Source organism: Heloderma suspectum, chromosome 7 (genome assembly GCF_057233095.1).
Source record: "Heloderma suspectum isolate Gila_16-S chromosome 7, 16-S_ref, whole genome shotgun sequence".
Taxonomy (NCBI): domain Eukaryota; kingdom Metazoa; phylum Chordata; class Lepidosauria; order Squamata; family Helodermatidae; genus Heloderma; species Heloderma suspectum.
In genome coordinates, this window is record NC_139464.1 from 33,952,318 (window position 1) to 33,971,228 (window position 18,911).

Sequence of the window (18,911 nt, forward strand, 5' to 3'; positions counted from 1 at the left end):
ATAGATAGATAGGACATGACATGACATGACATGACATGACAAAACAAGAGGATGGGGGGGATCTGTATAATTTTGCATACAAATAAACAGACATCAAACAGGACTGAAGAATTCTAGCCAAACAGCCATGCTAACTATATATGCATTAACATACCTTGTCCACAGTCACCAGCATCAAATCCACAAGAAAGGACATTGCATGCCTGGTCACAGAATTTATCGGCCAGCCATGAATTCGCACAGCCCTGGTTGCAGTAAGAAACTCCACTTATTCCTGCACCAAATTGCCAGGGTGGGGCATTTCCTACACCTACACCAGCTCCACCACCAGCACCATAACGGTTACCCACACTGTTACCTAAAAAAGAAAAAGGAAACTAGTGCATCAAAATGCTTACAACTAAAGTCTCAACTGCACAAGTTAGATTTAAAAAATTAAGCAAACAGTTGGTTAGTTGATTACAAATTTGATTTCTAAAATCTGATCCTAACATAGTTTTTCACTCGTGATCTGCTTTTGTACATTTTAAAATTAAAGGACACTTTTACACAGTAAGCATAAACATTCCTGAGGTTGTCAGAGTATTTAAAAAGATTTCTGGAAAAAAGTACGTATAAGCCAGAATTAAGAATATTTATCACTTTGCATCTTAGATACATATTGTCCTGGCCTGAGAAATAAAGGCTATAGAAATGATGCTGTGAGGAGTTCACAAGAAACATATATGAGGTGCTCTCATCTTTGGGAAGAGCAGCCTTCCCCAATCTGGCACCCTCCATTTGTCTTCGACTACAATTCCCGTAATTCCCAGCCAGCATGTGGTCCAATACCTCTGGAGGGTGCCAAGCTGGGGAAGACTGGGGTAGAGCAATATTGGGCCCAGTGAGTGTGTGGTGGAGGGAAGGAGGAAAGGAGGAAAGAGAAAGTGTTGGGACTGGACAGAGGCAATGCCGACACAAGGGGACTTCACATGTCCACCCATTTCAGCTTCCCAGGAACGTTTCGGCTCTTTCACTAGCATGATACTACGGCACCGGTCTGGGACAGGTCACAGTGGGATCTGAACTGAGAGGGAACTCTGCACCACATCACATGTGAGGAAAAACAGAGAAGCCCGGGATTAGCTAATAACATCTGCTAAAAATCTGGATTGGATTTTAAAATTAGCCCATGAAGAAGATAAACAAAATCAGAGGCAAAATTATGTGGATACTGACTGTTGAACCTTCATTGCCTATACAACTATCAATTCACAGTAGTCTGCATCCAAATGATGAGAATGCTACATCCTACTGAAAGAGCTGAGCATCTTTCAACAAAATAGACCCTTCACCCATTGATGGCACACTTTCCCCACCCCTGCATAGATTACTTTTGAAAAAATGTCATTATATATGAAGTGACTCCTTTTTGTAAGGGCACATTTACACACAGAAGACAGCGGCAGTCACACAAGGATGATCACAACTGTGATGTGGTGCATGAGGCAAGAGTGTCCTGTGGAAAAAAATGGCCCTTTGAAGGGCTCAGGAAGCATCTGATGAGCTTGTGTCTATGGCCACCCAAGATGTTTACAAGAATGTAGCCTGAAAAGACAAACTCCTTCACATCTGCAAAATAATCTATCACTCCAAATTCCAGAAATGCAAAAGGTTGGGTTTAAGAACGTAAGAGCTGTGCTGGATCAGACCAAGATCCATCTAATCCAGCATTCTGTTCACACAGTGGCCAACCAGCTGCCCACAGGAAACCCACATGCAGGACATGAGTGCAACAACAGCCTCCCACCCATGTTCCCCAGCAACTGGTGTACACAGGCATACTGTCTCTGATACTGGAGGTAGCACATAGCCATTAAGACTAGTAGCCACTGATAGCGTTCTCCTCCATGAATCTGTCTAATCCCCTTTTAAAGCCATCCAAGACTTTCAAGACTTATGTCTTCTTACCAGCGCAATCACCTCCATCCCAATCACATGCAGAGTTGTTACAGGCTTTATCACAGTAGCCATCTTTAATCCAAGAACCAGGACATCCTTCAGCACAGTTTGGCACAGGCCAAGTCAGATAAACCTGTTAATGGAGACAAAAACACTTTGTTCTTACAAAAAATTATTCATGTCTTTTTAATAAGCACATTTTAAACTCAACTCAGCACAGCCAGCTGAACTACAATTGCCAATAATTTAACGTTGACCTACATTTACATACGGACAAGTCATTTCTCAGGTTCCTCCAAGTGACACAGAAAAACAACAGGAAAGCCAGAACTACCAGACTACTGGATTCTCAGGACACAATGGAAAGTTTTCTAAGTAAATGGACCAGACGTTCTTGTGGATCAGAACAGTGTCCTCTGTTTCTTGCCCAACAATGCCAGTTATTCGCTGAATGAACACACCTAGTTTATACTAAACCAACCTGCTTAACATTTACCTGACCATCTGCATTTCCAATTATTTTAACCTGCTACATTAAAAGAAAATTGATGCTTCCATCCTTTTCTTATTTCAGAATGTTTTCAGTTTGTGTAATATTAACGTAGGAGTGATGTAGACAATATCCCTTCCTTATTCAAATAAGCAACCCAGCATTTATTTCATTTTTTAGCCACACTTAGAAAATGGCTTTAATCTGCAAAGGCACAGAAAAGTGAAAGGGACATTCTTTGTTCGATTGACTCTATGGATGACTTAGACGAGTCTTTCATAAGCATATCTGATAATACAGGACATGCCATTTTTGCATGGCCATTCAACGCACTCTGACATGATGAGATGGATACTTACTTGAAGCACAAGAAGAAACAAGGACAAGGCTAATAAGCATAAGAACTGAGCCCCCAGGAAATGTCTTACAATACATTTTGAAGCCTGGCTCAGGGCCAGCCTTCTCATGAGGCGGGGTGAATCCTCCACCTCGGGCGGCAGAGTGGGAGGAATTGCAAATTACACACTCCTCCCACCCTCATGAGGAAGGTACCCGCTGCCACCTCCTCCAGCAGGTGCTCTTAGGACAACCCTCCCGCAATGCCTGGCTCTGAGGAAGTACCCCGCTACAGAGCAAGGTATTTCAGCTGGCTCTCTGAAGAGCCTCACCAGCTGCTTCCTCCGGCTGACGCAGCCCTTTAGACAGCCTGCCTGCCCTCTCACTCGCACTGAAAGGATCCTCAGTATGAGCCAGCGGGCAGGCAGTGGCAAGTGATACAGGAGCAATGGAGTAGGTGGTGGGGGATGCAACCGGGGGGGGGCATAGTGCATGTGCTCTCCCACCTCAGGTAGCGGGAGAACTTGCACTGGAGCTGCCCTGGCTCCAACACCCAAGTACAAAACACATGAATACTGCATCACTCACAAAGATACATGCATGTATAACTCAGGGGGCTACCCTTCAAAATACTTGCACGTGACAACCTGGCAATGACTGGAGCCCTCATTGAAAATATCTGAATCTTTTGTATTTGGGAAAACAGACCCCAAGTAGAGAACCACAAGTGAACCTTACTTAATTGGTTATCGTTTCATCTTTGTGCTTTTACATTATGAGCTTCATGCATTAATATACACAATATGGATTACTTGTTGAAGATGCACCTTTCCCCTCTCTCCACAATCTAAACTGCTGCTTTAAATTTTCTGGCTTCTGGGGGTCAGCTAGCACTGGAATAGTGTAGATTATTAGGCTCTGTTCTCATATTAGCCACATCTATTATTGTCAAGCTGAGTAAAAGGGAAATCTAACTAGACTCTTGAGATGTCCTGGGCATGGTCTGAAGGCACGTGAGACCTGCTAAAGTTAAGCAGGTCTGGGTCTGGTCAGTGCTTGTAGGGGAGACCACCTGGGAACCACATGTAGCCACCTTGAGTTCCACGATGGAAGAAAGGTGGAATATAAATGAAATAATAAATGGAGCTACTGGACAGGATTCTTAAATGGCAACGGTGTTGGATCTCTCAAATTCTACACATTAAGGGTGCAATCCTATGCATGTTTAGACAGCAAAAAGTCCTACAACTTCCAGCATTCCGCAGCCAGCAAAAAGTCCTACAACTCCCAGCATTTCCAAGCAAGCACAGCTGGCTGGGAAATTCTGGGAGTTGTAGGACTTTTATTCTGTCTAAACATGCATAGGATTGCACCCTAATCTATTCTGTGGTGGCTTACTTTTGGAGTGACTACAGAGTGACTTACCTTTTGACCTTTGGAGTGACTATAGAAATCATCAGGCCAAACATCCTTCCCAAACATCACATCATCATTTAAATAAATGAACTTCTGGGAAAGGCCTGCAATGCGGTGAATGTGGCTTTCAATGGCAGGGGAACTAAAGGTGGGCAGGTGACTCACATTCTGAAATATATCCTAGAACATAAAAAAAAACGTTACTGAAAAAAATTGTATGATGAAAGGTTTAAAAAAAACACAAAAACACATTTAGAGGTGACCTTGTAATTCTCCATTTCATAACCACTGTGCAACTACAATGGCGAAAGCTTTGTCCATATGAATACACCTGCAAATCTCTCACACACACGCATGCACACAATTTTTAACACATGGTATGTGCAGGCAATAATTTAAGCATGCTTGCCAACAACACAATTTAGAGGAACAGTTCTCAAATGGAACAGCCAGCTGTTCCTAACAAACAGGAAGAAACTGTATCAGTTCTTCCAGGATATGTCCAACCCAGTTAATGGCTCATAATTCAATGGTCCTCCAAACAAGCAGCAGGCTCACACACCCCTTCCTCTCTCCTTGCATGAATTCACTTTCACTCTGTAGCTTATTGCAACCCATACTTTGCCACAACATCCAAATCAGAAACCATAGATTGAAGTGGGTTTCCAATTTTGATGTGGAAAATAAGTACTAACCATAGTTTGCCAATTTGCACAACACGGCCAGTGTATGTTAGAATGAATAAATGAATAAGTTTTCACAAGAGTAGGACAGCTGCTGCTGCGTATAAAATGCCAGTATTTCCATGTCACACTAAACTACTGTTTTGCGTAACATGAACGAGTAGAAATGAGCATGGCTTGTGTGCTTCTCCATCTCCTCTCCTCCTGTCACACAGCCATGAGAGGGGGCTTGGAAGTGTTCACTTCTGCTTTCGTTTAACTGCAGTTTGTCATGTCATCCAGACCAACAAACTGTGGTTAACATGAACTATGACTAAAATCTAGCCCATTTCACATCATAATTGCTGAAGCTGGCTTGTTTTAAACTCACCATAGCTAATGTTAACCACAGTTTGTTGGTCTGGATGACACAACAAGCCACAGTTAAGCAAAAGTGGAAGCTACCAAACTCCTCCTCTCAGCCATGTGGGAGGAGAGGAGGGAGTCCGTGCACATGCCTGAGGCTCACTGTGGCTCATTCCTGCTGATTCCCACACATTAGAGAATGTTGTCTACCTGGCTGATAGCACTGAGATCCCATAATAAATAAGCACTACTTATTAGCTTATTTAGCTTAGGGGTGGGAAACCTGTGCCCTCTAGTGTTTTGAACTACATCACCTGTTGCTTTGGACTACATGACCCCAACTATTGGTCATGCTGGCTGAGGCTGATTGGAGTTCTAGTCCAAAATATCTGGAGGGGACCAGGTTGCCTACCCCTATTCAGTCAGTGTCTCCTCTAGTCAAATCAGATATCAATGATTTCTGTCTGTCTGTCTGACTACTTACTTACTTACTTTTTGCCCAGTGATGGAATGGATATTCAGATTTTTTTTTTACCTGATGTGTTACTATAGTTATCCGGGGGTTATCCAAATTAAGCCAGGAAGGAATCTGCCCATTTGTGACGATGAAGATGTGCCGCACCCACGGTGCGTGCCTCTCTATTGATCGCAATGAATACCGCAGCTCTTCGTTATCTTCAAAACGGCTGGCTGAAATATCTTCATCCTGTTTAGACTGTTGAAGATAGGGTGGCACAGATTATACTTAGGAATGGCAAAATAAGGAGAGGGGACACATTTACCATTATTCAGTGATGACACCAAAGGCTGCTTTTGCATGTCTGTGGTGTCATCACCAAAGAGAATTTTGCTGTTGGACTGCAACTCCCAGCATCCCTCACCATTGGCTATGCTGGCTAGGGCTGATGGGAATTGCAGTCCAACAATATCTGGAGGGCCACATGTTCCCCACCACTGCTTCAAGGAAACCAAATAATATATCTACAGCTGCTGTTTTGCTCAAGGATCAGTTCAGAAGTAAAGTGTTCCTTAATTCTTTGAAACCAGATGAGTCATCCCAACATCTAGCCCATAGATCTTCTTTTGGTGGAGATAAAAAGGCTCATCTCATCTTAAAATCAATCTCTAAACCTGCATGTGTGTGTGTGTGTGTATACAATGACTGTGGAAACCATTTCTGGAGCCAAATTACTTTATACCATACGGAACACAGTTTTCAAACTGCTCCCAGTCCTCTATGTCACATCATAAAATATATTTCCCATCACTAATTATTTAAATCTCACGAAACATTACCACAATTAGAGAATGTTGTCTACCTGGCTGATGGCACTGAGATCCCATAATAAATAAGCAGGATTAAGTGTCAGTTCTTTCCCTTCTATAGTCATGTTCTTCTTAGCTTGCTGGTTCAGCTCTTGGAGAACTTTAGGGTCATTCAGCTGCAAGAGAGCTACACCGGCTTCTGAATAAAGCTGCAACTACATAGAGAAACAGTATTTCAAGCATGGCATGTAACTGCAAACAAAATGTCCCCCCCTGCCTGCATAACTCATTGGCTCCACAATATTTTACCATAAGTATTAGCAGCAATAGGCAGAAAGGTCAATACAAAACTGTTCTCATGAAGTGAAGCATTAAAAAATATTAGTAAAGGGTGAGCCAAAGGGTGGTTACAACGTTGGACTAGGACTGGGGAGGATTCAGTTTCAAAACATCACTCAGCCTACCATCGCTCAGCCTAACTTACCTCACAGGGATGTTGTGAGGGTAAAAAGAGAGGCTACGAACCATGCAATGCCTTGAGCAACTTGGAGGAAAGGTTGGACATAAACGTAATAAATCAATGATAGACAGGAGGGGCATTTCACAAAGGAAGAGCAATAACTGAACATTAATATATAATTCTTATTGAATAATCAAGGGGATTTAATATATTTGTTGTTGTTATTGTTGTAGTTGCTGTTGTTTCAGATTATCATTATTACCACATTTGTATTCTGTCTTATCTCCAAGGAGCTCTGGGTGGTGTATGCGAATTATTCCATTTTAATCCTAACAACCATCCTGTGATTCCAGTTAAGCTGAGGGAGAGAGGAGAGAAACTCGCACAAGGTAAACTAGGAATTTCATGACTGAGCAGGGATTTAAACCAGATTTCCTCACTCCAGCACTCGAACTACTTTACTATGCTGGCTCTCTTCAGAAAATGGTAGTTCCCAACTTTCCCCAGAGAAAGACCTATTTCCCTAGGGCACCCCTCCACATTTGGTAGGGAAATAGGTGAAACTTACCTATTAAAGAGAATCAGGTTTCAACACCCATCCTTTGGAATTTAGCCAGAAAGAGAGAAAGCATTCAGACATAACTTCGATAACAAATTCTATGTTAATGTGCCCCCTCATCCCTTTGTGCACTGAGAATCCTAACTTCCTGATTTGATGAAACTATGGTTTGCTGTTACATCCAAACTGTAATAGTTGGAGTGAGCCTCCAAACCAGGATTGCAAACCACAGTTTGATGCTGGTTTGCAATCCTGGTTCGGAAGGCTCATTCAAACCACAGTTTGCCAATTCAGGTGCTAACAACAAACTTTGGCTTGATCAGATCAGGAAGTTATCCAGTATGACAAACACAAGAGGAAAAGAAAGAAACGGAGGGAGGGGCTGGGGGGGGGAGTGCATGAAAACAGAATTCATTCCCAATTCTCCAAAACATGCTTTGAGGGATTAGGAATGTTGTATCTGAATTCTTTACATTATCATCCAAGGACTGTCAATCTGGATCCATAGGTTTTATTTAAAAATACATACTTTGTGATCCTGTTACATCTAGTCTTCCATAATGAGAATAACATTGAAAGAGAATTTCATTTTAAGACATTATAACCATATCCTGAAACGAAGTTTCCAAACAGTTCTTTGTTTAGCTATGTGTTTGCCAATACACATTTTTAAGATGGTTTAAAGGATCTAGAAATCTGAGATACAAAAAGGCTCCAGAACTAATCCAGTTGTGGGTCTTCTCTGCATCCTCAGCCAGGGTTGTCAATCCACAGCTAAGGTCATTTGTTACTGGGCAACTGTTTGATCTGCCTGCTATTTTTATTGCTTGCCACCAGTTATTGTAGATATCAGCTTTCATAAGGAGCAAAATGAAAAGACACTACATCCAACAGCAAACATGACTTACAAAGGGCAACGAATGAATTTATATTCTGCACTCAAAGAAAGCAAATTTCAGATGATCTCATATGACCAAACCGTAAATGAGAGGGAAAACAAAAGTTATACGGATCTCGAGAGGAGATCAGAAAGCTTACTGATATTTTGGAGCATTAGGACAGCCTTGGACTCTGCTGTTTGCTTCAGGCAAGTAAAGCTAACTCTAGGCAAGCACCTGAGTGGCAAACTCCCCTTTTTGAGAAGCTGGATTAATCACCCACCTTCTCAGTAGATAGTGCTGCCCTCTTCGACAGCACTGAGATGAAAGTAAATGGGGTCTAGATCCCCTATGCTATCTGCCAACCTTAAAGGGTTCTAACAGCCCTTTAAAGTTATAGGATGCAGAAGCAGACCCACATTCAAAGATACGGCAATTGTGTGGGGGGAAGAAGAGACCTGAGAGCTGCAGGGAGATAGACAACTACCCCCTACACATGTATGCAAGGTTGTGTTAATACCAGCTCATGCTACCAGCACTGCATAAATGTTAAAGTAGCAACAGACATCTCTGGTATTCAAAGGATGATTATGTATAGGAATATTTTTAGAAATTAGAATTTCTAATTCTAGAAATTAGTGCTATGCTGAATTGTTCATATGCACACATATTTGGCACAAATATCAGAGGCTGTATAATTCCTGCTGATAACAACTATGAGTACAACCCAAAGTACCTTTCCCCCCCAATTTGTTCACGACCATTCATGGCCTTTCTGCTGTCCCTGACAGTCAGGGGCATCATTCAGTAGTTGTCTGTCTTCATTGTGCGATCCCAGCCAATTAGGGATCTCTCAGTGAGCGTGATGGTGTCATGACACCAGGTAGCTAATCAGATTTGGCTATGTAGAGATGTCACTGAAAGCCAACAAATGCCCTCATATTACCCTCAAGCAGAATTGTAGTGGGGGAGGAGGGAGAGAGGAAACATGACCCAACTGTGGAGACAACTGGGCCTGAAGCCCCATTTTGTTATGCTGTGGTGGTGGCTTCATTGCTTGCCGGCATGGGCAGCATCAGCCTGGTTGCCTCAGCAATGGAGATAAGTTCCTGTCCCCATACCCACCCTCCACCATTGGCAAATCACTTTGGCCCTCCCTTTTTTCACAGCACGTTGCTAAAAAGGGTGCTTTTCACAGAAGCAGAAAGGTCTGTGCCCCTCTCACACATTTTGAATCAACTCTTAGCAATAACCATGTAGCATAACGATCTTTGGAGCACTGTGTTGGCTGAAAAACTTACTAAACAGAAAAGGGCACGAAGACAAGAAAAATAATCGGACACCTTCCATACAATTTGGAATAAATGTACTGACTTTATTAACGAACAGGAGAAACACTTCCCAAAGAAAACCACCAGCATGTCATGGACAGATATGGAAAGATACATTTAGATAATTACAACTACATCTTAAAACCTCTGATGAACTTCTGTGGATAAATATGAGGTTATTAATATAATGAAACTCCTGTGATTCCTGTTAACTGTAATTGGATTTCCTATGTAATGTATGTGTTTTGTTAGTTGAAAATTTGTAATATTTTATATACCCATTAATTACACTGAAAACATGTGATTACAACTCAATAAAAATATATTTTTTAAACTCTTACTAAAATCATTTAATGCTTCTGAGCCATATATTGCCAGATTCAAAAGAAATAACCACAGGAGCCCCAAGGTAAAATCAGCTGCACGGTAGAACTTATGACGTGTATGAACGACCTTTCCCCCTCTCCTTTTAGACTTTTGTCCAGTTTACCCAACCCATCCCATACAAACATTAGCCCAGCTGTCATACTTGTGACATTTTCAGTCTGTCATAGTCTGAATTCACGTGCTACCCGATAGCTCTAAATCTGCCTCATGAGTTCTGCCATTAGAAAAATCCTATAAATTTCAGCCCTTCCACAGCATCATCTGGACAAACCAGATGGGTGACCTGAGTAGTAGCTGAGGCTGAGATGCAGCCAGCCATAGAGAGCAGCCAGCCAAAAATAATTGCTGTGGAAATGCTATGGATTGCAAAGCTGCCATCAGCAGCTAGCTTCCTATTTATCTAGGAGTGCAATAATGTCACATTGTCCCCTCCACAGTATGTCATCTAATATATATGCGTGCGCCGATCAGCAGAAGTTTCCATTCCACCCAGGGAGATGGTATTAAGGACGTGGGATTTCCATGCATCTCATCTTCCCCTTCCCTGCAAGCTAAGGAAACAAAAAGGAGGTGGCATTTCCCCTGAACGGAACAAAAGTCAGCTTTTTCCCTGGATTTCTCAACGGTTCCAAGTCTGACTAAGCAAAAAGCCTGTAGGGATAGAGGTGTATACCCAAAGTGGATCCCAAACTAAACCAACGAATATGGGCTACCAAAGCAAAGGAGGGTGACAAAATGATGAAAACTGTAATAGAGGTTTATAAAAATTATGGATGGTGGGCTGGAGAGAAGGACATTTTCCCCCTTCTTCTAATGCCAGAACTTTCAGTCATTAAAGGTAACAAGTGTAGGACTGATGAAAGGAAGTCCTTCACATTCTATGTAATTCCCTTAAGAACATGGGAAGATCCCTGTTGGATCAGACCATGGGTCCATTTAGTCCAGTATTCTCTTCCCAGTGGTCAACCAGCTGCCTGTGGGAAACTCAGGCACGCAATATGCATGCAATAGCACCCTCCCACCCACCTTCCCCAGCAACTGGTATTCAGAGGCCTATTGCCTCTGAAACTGGAGGTAGCATATAGCCATCAGGTCTATTAGCTATTGATAGCCTTATTATCTTCTATTAATTTAATCCCTTTTTAAAGCCATCCAAATTGGTTATGGAATTTACCACCACAAGACGGCAATTAAGCTTAGATAGCTTTCAAAAAGGACAGAAAAGAAAGGGAAAGGAAGGAAAACTCTAGGCACATAAGGAACATTTTTATTCCTAGGATCAAAGCATGCATTACAGAAAATATATAGCATGTAGTTCCAAATGCGCATTTTTTAAAAACAAAAAACTTAAAAGCAAGCGTTTTGAGGCCTGATCCAGACCAGAACGTCAGTGTACAAGGAAGGGAAGCTTAATCCTTCGTCCCACTGCCACAATCCTGACAAATATGGCCAGTCTGCACCCCCAATTGCTGCCACCAGAAGTCCATAATTCCTGACCATAGGCCATGCTGGCTTAGGAGTAATGGGAGTTATAATTCAAAACATCAGGTGGGTGCCGGGTTGCCTATTTCTGCCTAAATGGTGTAAACCTTAACAGAGTATTAAAAAAAAATCAGTAGCGAAAATTTCTTGAGAACGTCAGAACAATTCCCTCTCCTTTCCTTTATCACGTAAAGGACCCAGCCCTCAGCCTTGATAACTCATCAGACTGAAACAAAAGTTATTCACTCCCTATTCTAGTTCCAGATGCAACTAATCTATGACTCCTTCCCTTTCTGACAACCTTTGAAAGGAAAGGGTTAACTAGACAAACTATGCAGTCTGCATAAACCAGGGGTGGGCAACACAAAGCCCCTGTGTTCCTCGGCTGCCACTGCATTTGCCACCACCACTGTGGCGGCGGCATAAATCACAGCAATTTTACAGGGAAACAAGGCGTGCAGGGAGTGCACCTTGTTTGCAAGTGGAATTGCCCTCCCAGAAGCACGATTTTGCAGGGAAACCAGTGCGCGCGAGAGCACGTGCCTTGTCTGCAGGCAGAACTGCACTCTTGGAATCTGTTTGCAAACAAGATGTGCGTGCTCTTGCGTGCCTCCTTTCCCTGCAAAATCATCATGATTTTGGGCACCATTGCAGCACGTTGAACAGGGGTAGGGTACGGCCCCCGGTGGATTCGGGGGGGGGGGCAATGTGGCCCTCCAACCCCCAGAAGCTGCCCACCCCTGACATAAACCATGGAGCCCTGAAACAGTGATCAATCATCCACTGGAAAAATATGGTAACATACATGGTATACCTGCAGGATATTATGTGCCCTAATTCTGCATTAGCCCAATAATTATCTCTATGCTTGGGGTGGGGGCGGGGGACAGGTTGCTTTCATTCAGTCCTGCTCAGCTCTCTTTAACTGAACTCACAAACGAGAAGATCTTCAAATTCCCTTATAGCCAGGGTGCAGAACCTTTTTTAGCCCAACAGTTGAATTTCATTTTGGAGAAGCTTTCGGGAGCTGCATTCCATTGGTGAGTGTGGCCGAAAGCAAAAGGGACCAGCTTTTACTGCCAGTAACTAGGCCTTAGGGGAGGCATGCCAACTTTTTTAGAATAGGGGGAAAACTGCACAGAAGCCGGGAGACCACCAAATGATATGGGGTCGGGGGAAAGGAGTAGAGCCCGGGAAGGGGGTGTGGCCATCTGGGAACCCCAGAAGGGCCAGATATGGCCCCCAAGCCTGAGGTTTTGCATCCCTGTCTTATAGTGCTGTACAAGACATGAAGCTGGTTTGGACAGGGCTCTTACCCTATGTGCTTTATACATAGGTGAGGCCTCAGTTAATGTAGATATAGTCTAGGAATATGCATAATCAGGATAATATAGATCCCTCAACACAAACAGAGCAGAACAACTCCAGAACTAGTGTAGAGTGCAACTAGAACCCTGAAGCCAGTATTATCCTCCACAGAAAGGCTACCATTAAAATCCAGAATACAACCTCTAACACAACTTGAACAACACAGTAGTATATTATGTGCATGTTTAACAAAAAAGATGTAATCCTTAACTTTGTCTATTGCCACAAGCTTCAACTCTAGTGTTTTCAGGAAGAGGTATCACAAGTTATTAGAAACGAGCTAAACTTAGCCATGGAACAAAGGTTGTTGTCCCACGTATATTGTTCAGCTCCAGTGTCTTCTAACACATTTATTCTGTCAGCACTTAAAATTCAGCCCCACCTAACCAGAATCAAACATTTTAACAAACTGTGATTTTTAACAAACAACACCCACGAACATTTCAAACGCTAAGCTATAACATTCAGAGTTACAAGTCAGATATGTAAGTTTGGAATCACCACCATGGCTGAAAACGTTTGGGCAAACGTTAGTTTCCTGGCACCATGATTATAAGCTCTTTCAAACTTCATACAAAATTTAGGAATGCGTCACTATTACAGCCTAGCCTATGCAAGGTAAACGTCTACATTTGTAGCAAAATGAAGATTTAAAATCCAGGCATCAAACTTCCTGGCCCAAGAAGGGCACAAGTTTGGAATATTTATTTATAGGTCACCTTCCAAAACCTTCCAGGCAATCACAATTATTTGAGTAGGGTGACACCTAGTGGCCAAGCATTGATTTCTATGCAAAGTTATCCCCTTTCGACCATCTTACGAAATGGGAAATGCTACAAATTCTTTGTTCTAAAGGAGGGGCAACAACTCACACCCCTTCTTCCAACCCACCTCTGCCCCATTAACTATTTTACCGAAAAAGGTATTTCCTTCAGAAGTATTGTTTTATTCGAACACATCATTGTGCAATTTAAAGTGATCATTTAATCAATTAAATCGTATGACTAATCAACTAAGGGCACAATCCTATGGGTTGCACTTCCAATAGATCGAGGGCCCTGAGTTCGGAGCCCTCTGCCTTTCCTATGCCCTGCTGGCAAGAGGCAGGTAGGGCGAGAGGAGGACAGAGCCAATCCATCCCTCCATTTAAAATACAAAAAGCAGCTAGACAGGCCTCTGACCCTGCCTAGCTGACTTACCCTTCGATGGGCAGGGACGGGACTGGACAGGCCACAGGATACTGCGCAACCTGACCTCTCCTTCCCCCTCCACGTCCCCCAGCATGCCTCCTTTTCTCTCTCTCTGACTTCTCTTATGAGGCTGTAGATGCAGCCTTGTAAGAGAAGCTTTCCATGGCAGCTGGGAGGGGGTGGGGGAGGGAAAATCTACAATCAGATCTCCTCCTCCATCTTCATAGTTCTGTCTGCGGGCACAGAGGAGAAGATCTGCAGCATCCTATGGCACCTCAGACGCGGTCTAGGGGCCACAGAATTGTTCTCTAAGATTTCGTTAAACCAGACAAAACCCCTACTTGAAGTAAATATTAGAAGACTCAGCAATATGTTTTTATTACACTGTAGTAAATATACCATATATTTAAATAAATACCTCTATTAGACATTTAAATATATTAAATATTATACTTGTTAAATTACACTATATCTTATATATATTATAGCCAAGGATGCCTGCAGATGAATCAAAATTTGTGTCCATTTTTGGGAGCAGAAACAAATTTTTATTCAAGGTTTAAATACTGAAGAGATTGCATAAAGGGTTTTAATTCAGAGCAGGGATAAAGACTGGAACCCAAAGAACCACTCATCTCACTCCGCATGCCTAAGAGGAGCTTTTGTTGGTTTTTCTTGAACAGCAGCGTCCAAAGCCGCATAATAAACCACTGAAGGGAGCAATCCTATGGCCACTAGACACTGTCTAGAGGGCTGTAGGATTTTTTGGTTTCTGAGAACCAAGGTCAGAACCGCGGCTCCGAATGTGGTTCCCAGAAACCACACTCCCCCCCCACTTCCTCATGCCAGCGTGGTTCTCTCTGCGCCAGCTACATCTCCGCGCTCATAAACAGAGCATGGAGATGGGGAAAAGGGGACGGTCCTGGGGGTGGGGAGGGGAAGAGATTGCGGAAGCCGTGTTATGCAGCTTCCTGTGCACCGTGCGGCCTCCTTCCCTCCCCCTCCTCAAGCTGCGGCTAAGCAGCCAAAATCGGCAGTCTAGCAAAGAATGCAGGGTGGCTGGAGCACAAGAGCCGGGGACTGCCTCCATGTAACGGCCGCCCTGCCTTCAATACTCGGCAGCCTCTGACTTTGGAGGCTGCCACCTATCTCAAAAGGATTGAGCCCTTAGAGACTGAAGAGGGCTGTAATATAGCATATGAGCCTGTTGCTTCAAGGAGGGAAAGGTCAAAAATCCCGCTGGTCCTTCCCAGGCTCTTATGCCTTTAAGGGTGCAATCCTGTGCATGTTTAGACAGAAAACGTCCTACAACTCCCAGCATTCCCCACCCAGCATAGGGAACTTTGTAGGAGTGTTTCTGTCTAAATATGCGTAGGATTGTGCCCAAACTCATGTAACTCACACAGTTGTCAGCCCACATAAAATCCATGGAACAACTGCAAAGGCCCCATGTAAAAGCTGCATCCAATGCATGAGCATCTTTCTGCTGGGTGGTAAGAGTATCTGTCTGTCGGGTTCCCTATATATGGAGCACACAGGCCATATGCAACTTCGATTCCAGTGTGAGCCGGCTTCCTGCACTGACAGACACTCTAACGGAATGGCGATCTTCCCTTTTGAGAGTGCAGCTTAGGAGAATTGAAGACTAAATGGAGGCAAGCTCTTGGCAAAGCCTGCCAAGAACATTTATTGGGCTAATGCAAAATTGGGCACATATTCTCCTGCAAGTACACAAGCCATTTCTCTCTCTCTCTCTCTCTCTTCCCCCCCCCCTCTCATATAATACTAAGACCCAGAGTCATCCCATGAAGCTGACTGGTGGGAGATTCAGGACAGATAAAAGGAAGTACTTTCTTCACACAGTGCATAGTTAAACTATGGAATTCGCTACCACAAGATGGCTACTAATTTGGATGGTTTCAAAAGGGGAGTGGATAAATTCATGGAAGAGAACACTATTAAAGACTACTAGTCATGATGGCTATATGCTACCTCCAGTATTGGAGGCAGCATCCCTATATATGCCAGGTGTATGCCTGTGTACACCAGTTGCTGGGAACACGACCAGAGGGTGCTGTTGCACTCATGTCCTGCTTGTGGGTTTCCCGTGAGCCTGGTTGGCCACTGTGTGAAGAGAGTGCTGGACTAGATGGACACTTGGTCTGATCCAGCATGGCTCTTCTTATGTTCTTAAGTTATATGACCTTATTTTTCTAGCAAATGATGGGCCACTGTTCCAGGGCTCATGGTAGCGAAGGTAGATCTTTAGGGCTTGGGCAAAGTTTTCACATACATACATTCATTCATTCATTTAAAATATTTCTTGGTCACCTTTCAGCCCTCCCAAGGCAGCTTACAGCAATAAAATACATAAAAACGGTTAATGGGAATTTACCATCACCCATGATAGTATTGCTATGATATGGGTTTAAGAAGAAAGGTGGAAAAATAGGTGATTTTTAGCAGAAATCACACTCCATCATTCATGATTCCCTACTAGAATTTGCTGCTGATCTAGCCAGTTGGGTCTTGTTGCCCAGGCCTCAATAATCTTACCTGCTTTATCTTGGACGCAAGGTTTTCTGGCAGTTTTGTTCTTAATTGATTTGTCTCTTTGAATGTAAGTGGAAATCCTTTGAGGAAAACCAAGTCTTGCATTATCACTAAACCAGGAACTTCTTTATCTGTAGTCTGCAAGAAAGGAAACTTATCATCACTTCTTAATTTGTTTTTTAAGCACTAACACTGACTTACCATTTTGTCTCCAGAGAACTCTAAAACATGTTGGCACTAAATTTTAAACATAGTACTGAGATTATTTAAGAATTACACTTACATGTATCAGAGGAGTTATCAAAACATATCAAAACAAAACAAAAAAAAAGCAAACAAAATATTTTTTAAAAATCAGGAGCTTGGATCCTAACTTTAAGCAGCCATAGTTTCTAAGCAGCTTATACTCTAGATTTCTAGTAAATGCACTGATCATAATTTAAAAAGAACATACCAAATAACCCCTCCACACGGCTTGCCTGCTGCTCTCCTTTAACATCTGAGAATGGGCGTCTTCAGCTGGAAGAGTTAGGAATTAAAATCACAGGTTACCACTTTAAAACAGTGCAGAATTTTAAAAAATAAAAGATTTCACACAGAATTTCTACACCATGCTAAAAGCACAGGAGAATGGGGTTACCCAGAACCTGTTCCTTAGCATTGGAGTTGGTTGCATGTAAATTGTAGGGCCAAGTACATAATCTGTTAGTTGGAGGAAGAAACTGACCTGAAAAGAAATGACCTGAACAGCTTAAAGTACCCAGCCCTATGCCAATGGGTTCTCACTCCATCAGCTATCGCCAACAGAATGAGAGATATGGAAGGATCTTTTATGTAGCATTCAGTATTAACATGTTTATATATTATATTATAAGTCATTATATGACTTCGTCTGCCACATCCCTACTTGGGGTAGCATTCGTGGGGCTCTCTTGACTGTACCCACACAATTGCACCATGAGGTACGTTCCGTGGGAAGTAGTGATTAGCCAATACTTAGTGAGCTTTAAGGCTGAGCAGAAATTTGCACAAGTTATCACGCCCAACTATACTCGTTCTTGATTAGGTTAAGAGGATGAGACCGAAAGAGCTCTTTTATCAGTCCATATACTGCCAGTATTTCCATGACCGAGCACGCACATCTATCCGTTAATACATTAATATGCCTTTAAAATGGGGACAGGATTTACCAGAAGATTTAGTGGACTATAACTGAGGGCTCTAAATTGGCAGGGAGAAGGAGCAAGAAATACAACCGGCCTCTCCATGTGAGAAGTGCCGTTCTGAGTGCAGGTTTTTTTGGTAGAAAGATGGGATGCAAAATAAATAAATGACAAAAAGTACACCTTTGCTTCAGTTCATCAGCACCTATAATCGCTGAACGGCAAGGGACAAGAAAAGGAATTTGATTTTGTGTAACAGGAGAAAATAGACAAAACCCTGCCTCTTGCAGGTAACTCTAACTCATGGTATGGGTTGTTGAATTCTGGATTGTTGGGATGCGTGAACCCAGCCGCACTAACAAACCAAGGTTTGTTAACCATGACCAGTCCAGACAGAGAACTTATAGTTCTTTGTTAAGTTGTGAACATGAGTTGTTTAAACCATAGATTGTCATTACATGTAAACCCAGAACCATGGATTATTCATGGGTTGTTTCAACAGCCTACAGAGGTGGCGGGCAAGAGTGGTAAAAAGCCCCAGCTGCTCTACATGCTGGTACTACAGCGGCGCAAAGGCATATGGGATACAGGGAGGGAGAAGGAGGAGGAAAGCAAACGATCTAGGGATTGAGAAAACAAATTACGAATTGTTCAGTCATCTCCCAGACACAAACCCTGGGTAGGGCAACAAACCATGGGTTAAATAAACCATGGGTGAGCATTTTGTGTAGAAGTAGATGTGTGGCATTAGGACAAGGAGGAGGATGACAACATGTCCCCCACTTTGCCTAGCTTCAGGAATACATATTTTCTCTCTTTTGTTAATTTAAGAAATCATAACTGGTTGGTCTTTAAATAACAAAATCATTGGTTAACTGTCTCTGTGTAACGAGATGTTACTGTTATTAGGGTGGCCCAAGTGACACCAACATTTTTGCATATAAAGTATTTTTGCACATAAAACGTGGACACCTAATCACTACATGTACATGTCCTCCCCCCCTGCCCCACACACACATTATTAGATCAAGATCATTTAAGGAAGGCTTATTTTTAGGATACA

General features: G+C 42.7%; 1 protein-coding gene across 5 annotated transcripts in view; it reads right to left on the reverse strand.

Annotated features, from left to right (window-relative positions):
- GNPTAB (N-acetylglucosamine-1-phosphate transferase subunits alpha and beta) overlaps positions 1-18,911 on the reverse strand; it is a 67,629-nt gene that overhangs the window by 17,366 nt on the left and 31,352 nt on the right. For all 5 annotated transcript variants that reach the window (XM_084809572.1, XM_084809576.1, XM_084809574.1 and 2 more), the window contains 7 exons: positions 17,140-17,204; positions 16,689-16,823; positions 6,531-6,692; positions 5,747-5,926; positions 4,193-4,363; positions 1,951-2,074; positions 155-358 (listed from right to left, as the gene is read on the reverse strand). In XM_084809572.1, coding sequence (XP_084665698.1) covers positions 155-358; positions 1,951-2,074; positions 4,193-4,363; positions 5,747-5,926; positions 6,531-6,692; positions 16,689-16,823; positions 17,140-17,204 — 1,041 coding nt within the window. The remainder of the gene's footprint in view (positions 1-154; positions 359-1,950; positions 2,075-4,192; positions 4,364-5,746; positions 5,927-6,530; positions 6,693-16,688; positions 16,824-17,139; positions 17,205-18,911) is intronic.